At 36.4% G+C, this 4,508-nt stretch overlaps 2 protein-coding genes across 5 annotated transcripts in view; one reads left to right on the top strand and one right to left on the bottom strand.

Annotated features, from left to right (window-relative positions):
- Positions 1-711: 711 nt before the first annotated feature.
- On the bottom strand, positions 712-3,829 carry IntS11 (integrator complex subunit 11). 4 transcript variants are annotated; one of them, XM_018028113.2, is made up of 5 exons: positions 3,574-3,829; positions 3,336-3,503; positions 3,002-3,260; positions 2,517-2,939; positions 712-2,434 (listed from the first exon to the last, which is right to left on the bottom strand). In XM_018028113.2, the coding sequence occupies exons 3-5, from the start codon at positions 3,248-3,250 to the stop codon at positions 1,319-1,321; spliced, it is 1,788 nt and encodes a 595-aa protein (XP_017883602.1). In that variant the 5' UTR covers positions 3,251-3,260; positions 3,336-3,503; positions 3,574-3,829; the 3' UTR covers positions 712-1,318. The 4 variants fall into 4 exon arrangements, with proteins under 4 accessions (XP_017883602.1, XP_017883601.1, XP_017883603.1 ...); XM_018028112.2 differs by having other exon boundaries at positions 3,668-3,829; XM_018028114.2 differs by having other exon boundaries at positions 3,002-3,254; positions 3,668-3,829.
- Positions 3,830-4,044: 215 nt separating this feature from the next.
- TfIIA-L (transcription factor IIA L) overlaps positions 4,045-4,508 on the top strand; it is a 3,201-nt gene continuing 2,737 nt past the window's right edge. Inside the window, exon 1 of the mRNA XM_018028118.2 lies at positions 4,045-4,249. Coding sequence (XP_017883607.1) covers positions 4,226-4,249 — 24 coding nt within the window. The 5' untranslated portion in view covers positions 4,045-4,225. The remainder of the gene's footprint in view (positions 4,250-4,508) is intronic.

Below are 4,508 nucleotides of genomic sequence, written 5' to 3'. Positions count from 1 at the left end.
TCTGATTTCTTTTTAAAAAATGTGTTTCTAAAGTGCATAAATTTTGGGATTGATTGTATAGCCAATACATCCTTAATAGATAACGAGTAAGGAGGATAATTTAAGAATTATTCAAATTGTGCATTGTAAATTACATGATAAATAGGCGTTTATTGTTTAAATATTATTTTCGTTATACACAATCAACTGCGCTCAATCGTTTTTTGATGTCCTTATAGCGTATTCGAGATTTATTAATCATGAAATCAATTGATCATATATTGAAAATGTATGTTACGTTACGCTTAATGAAACGCACGATGATGTTATTAGAATTCTGATCTTTTTCAAACACTGATGTGTCATTTCCTTGATTTTATTTAGTAACGAACACCAGAATTTTAGACAATTTTCATATTGTTGTAAAGGATTTCTATAAAAAACCTGAAATCGCTACTGAATTAATGTGCAATAAATAAGTAAGTTCGTGTCATCGTTTGTATAAAAGGATAATTGCATGATGTGTTCAATAGAGGCTTTTCTTTTTAGAACAAATATTAAATTCATGAGATTGATTTTATAAAATACGGGGATACAATCGAGCACAACTCTAGTGGGCACATAATTATGTTTCATTATTATTAAAACACAATAAAGTACGTAAGTTGTATTAACAAATGTATGGCTTGAATAATTTCTAGGAAACTTGAGCAATCAACTGAATTATTTGTAATTGGGGCATTTAACGGAGCGTTTATTGAAATCATTGTTGTGTTAGTTTATTTTACAAGAACAATTATATTTTTATTATGATGTAACGTTGAAAACTATTAAACAGTCATTAATACTCTACTACAATGTATTGAACATTTAGTTTCGTAAAGTATCATTGTTTCGTTTATTTACAAAATCGCGTTTGTTTCACGCTGTACTTATTTATATTTTACATTTAGTAAAATAGAGATAGTTAACATAAAGATCATTGTTTTATTTCATGTTACATAATATACGAATTTCAATAATAATTTCTAACTATACAGAACGATGCAAGTTACTTATATGAAAACAGGCCGAGCGCCCAAGTTAGAGAACAGAGAGACTCGGCGAAAGCCCGTTTCCTGTATCTCCCACGAGGTCAATAGAAATACATTGGGCGGTCGGTCTATTTTCTTGTGTCTATGGCAAGTTATTTTTAAGAACCCCTTCGGTCATATTTTAATAACGAATCAATCACATTCAGTGGGTGATATTCTTATTAAAAAAATGCATTTCATTTACTACAAAAATATATTCGCTGCAGTAATGATACTAGGTACAAAAGAATTCTTTATCTATCTATTTAATTCAACATCGTTTGTAAAAATCCTAAAATATAGCTACCCAAGTCTTCGTCCTGATTTGTCCACGAGACGTACACGCTTTTCTGATCATCCTCATCGCCCTCAACTTTCACCAAAACGGATTCCACGGATATCGACCCATCCGTTAATTGAACCGTCCAACCTGATAATCTTTCTTTTAATGGTTGCAACAGCTTCAAAGTTGTCGAATGTGCCGGGCCGGGATCCCTCACTTGAACAGTGGACGTAAATCGTACCACGTGTTTCGTTATACCCGCAGCTTTCGTCACCTCGTCCGCGTCTACAAGACATGCCCCGTCCTCCCGTAGCATCAAAATACTGTGGAGCAATCTTCGACGCTTTGGATCTGGCGGCAGAGCCGAGTACCTTTTCACCTCCGCTTTCAATAAAGCTAAAGAAGCGTCCACCGGTACTTTGGCAATAGTCGTAATAATGCAAGTCTCCCCGTTCGCCGGGTTGTAACAATTGATTCCGAATTCTTGTTTAATCTTCTCTTTCAAGAACTCCATTTTCGCGAATTCCCCGTGCACGAGTATAACGTTCTTCGGTTCGCAGTACTGTATTAACTGCATAATGCCTTTCGCGTCGGCGTGCGCGGAGAACGACATGTATTCCACTGCCATTTTCACTTCGACGATTTGCCGGTTCTCGAATTCAATTCTCCGGGTACCGTTTAACACTTTGTGACCGATGGTGCCTTGGACACAGAATCCAGGCATAATGACCATATTCGCTTCGTTCGGAGCCCATTTCTTGAAGATCTGTAAAGACAATCCAGCGTGCAACATGCCTGGCGTAGCGAATACTACCATTGCACCGGGATTATCAATGTACGCTTTATCGAATGGTTTTATATGTTTAAATTCAAACATATTTCTCTGTACAAACGTTTTCTTGATCTTCTGATTGGTCCAAGTGATGAACATTTTATAATAGTTATTAGCCTTCTCGGTCAATCCTAAAGCAAAATAGACCGGAACTTTAAGATTCATTCGCTCCCAATATGTTTCCAATAATATGCAAAGCTCTTGCGCACGGCCGAGAGCAAACACGGGGATCAACACTTTCCCGCCTCTGTCTATACATTCGTGAACCTGGAAAATAATTATTTTTGCGAGTTCCAAGTAAAACTAACTTAAAGTAACATTACAAGTATTATTCTTGGTCTAAACATACTTTCTTCAGGAAATCTCTTTCCCTACACCTCTTGGAATCTCTAATCGTCGTTGCATATGTTGATTCCGATATTAATATATCTGGCCTACATTTATCTATCCAAGCAGCGCCTAAATGTCTATCAGGAGTCATATTATAATCCCCGGTATATACAATAGACTGAGAACCAACGCGTATCCAAAACATCGCAGCTCCCAATACGTGTCCCGCATAATACGCCTTAATTTCTAGTTCCGAATTGACCATCACAGATTGATGCAGCGTAACAGCGATCACTTTTTTCATACAATCCTTTATCATCTGTGATGTGAAAAAATTGCTCTCTCCTTTACGTTCGACTGCGACTTTCCTCATATCTTCAAGCAGAATAGGTGCAATGGCTTTTGTTGGATGCGTCATGTAGATCGGACCAGTATATCCCACCTTATAAAATGATTTGTTAGGAAACAAATGTCTCGCTGGATAACTCGTATATCTCGTCTTACCATTTCTGTGAAATATGGTAAAGCACCACAGTGATCTAAATGAAAGTGTGAAATGATCACACAGTCTATATAATTGGTTGCTGGTCCTTCTGGGACTATGTATGAAAAATCTGGGAATCGTCTTTCGTCATTGAAGCCCATATGCATACCACAATCAAGCATGATATTCTTTCCGCCCATTGAAACTAGAATGCAACTTCTCCCAACATCCTGACCAGCTCCCAAAGGAGTGATTTTAATGTCTGGCATTTTTCTGTAACTAACATTACTCAATATCAGACTGAATTATTTATTAGAATATTTTAAGAGAATTTAGAAAAACATGATCAATTACCAAGCGTACTTCTATGTACAGTATAAATCAGTTTATGTTCTTGCGATCAGTTTTTAATATGATCCAGATCATATGTAAAACCTCGAAACCGATAAATAATTTGAAGGCTTCGAAAAGTATTTACGCGAAAACGTTACAGTATTTGAGTTCGTTCTCATAACTCTGTAACTGAAAACAAAGTAAACATAATAAAACATCAATCTACGTTACATCATGTTATGACGTTTATTCATCTCACGTTTTTTAGCTCATTTTAATTTTAGTGAACACGTGTTACCCGGTGTTACCATAAACGAAGTATCGTTGAGTTCCTTTTCAATACATATAATTACCTTGTTTAGAGAAATTATCATAATTCAAATAGCACGTTTTATTTGCAAATAAATTCGTAAATTATTTGATACACAGTCGGCTCGGAGCCAGTCGGAGCTCATTACGCCACATTACGCTCATTACACATGGCCATTGATGGCCATTCACGGTCCAGTTTAGAGATAGTGGGAATGATAGCTCAATGGTCACATTTCGGTATTCAGAGTCTGAATGGAAATATGGGATAAACAGCGATAGGAAATGCTTAAGACGATATTAAGTATATAAGTATAACGATTTTAAATACCACCCATTATGGCTGGTGTGGCTCATTTTATTTCCTACATCGTAGAAATTTGGTTTTACTATGTTTTTCACATTGATTTTCCTTGAGATGGCAGGATGGCTGACTGCCCTCTCGGCCCTCAGTTAACGCTAGAGTCAGGTGGAATGGGAGACGTGTCCACAGTATATAAAAGAGCGATGCTTCCGCGGATCGGCTTCTGAAGGGGGGCTGATTTGTTCGTTGGATTATTCTTATTGTTTTTTCCAATTAGACAATACGAATTTTCCTCGCGATGGCCCTCAGTCAGACAAGTGTGGTGAGTAATAAACATGAGCCAAAGGGAACGGCTTATCAAACGAAAAAAGTTAATTATAATCATCAAAATGACGACTATGATCACCTTTATCACTCGATTTTTTGTTATTACCATTACCATTATCATTGTTATCCATAATGTCTTTCGCCTCTTCCACCAGCAAAAACGTTTCTCCTCTCTACTGAAATTTCAAGTAAAATCCAATGACTTTTGTAATTTTAACGATTAAAAATTACGTCGTAAGCTGTGATGTTAAAAT

The sequence above is a fragment of the Ceratina calcarata genome, unplaced genomic scaffold (genome assembly GCF_001652005.2).
Source record: "Ceratina calcarata isolate Rehan_Ccalc_2016 unplaced genomic scaffold, ASM165200v1 scaffold436.2, whole genome shotgun sequence".
Taxonomy (NCBI): domain Eukaryota; kingdom Metazoa; phylum Arthropoda; class Insecta; order Hymenoptera; family Apidae; genus Ceratina; species Ceratina calcarata.
The sequence above is the reverse complement of the archived record's forward strand: the minus strand, read 5'-3'. Positions and strand labels throughout refer to the sequence as shown.

Excerpts from the sequence above, each read along its gene's own strand:
- IntS11 (XM_018028113.2), bottom strand. The coding sequence starts at position 3,250 with ATGCCAGACATTAAAATCACTCCTTTGGGAGCTGGTCAGGATGTTGGG. Across the intron at positions 2,940-3,001 it reads TACCATATTTCACAGAAATG|GTGGGATATACTGGTCCGAT; the intron begins GTAAGACGAGAT and ends TCATTTTATAAG. Across the intron at positions 2,435-2,516 it reads AAAGAGATTTCCTGAAGAAA|GTTCACGAATGTATAGACAG; the intron begins GTATGTTTAGAC and ends ATTATTTTCCAG.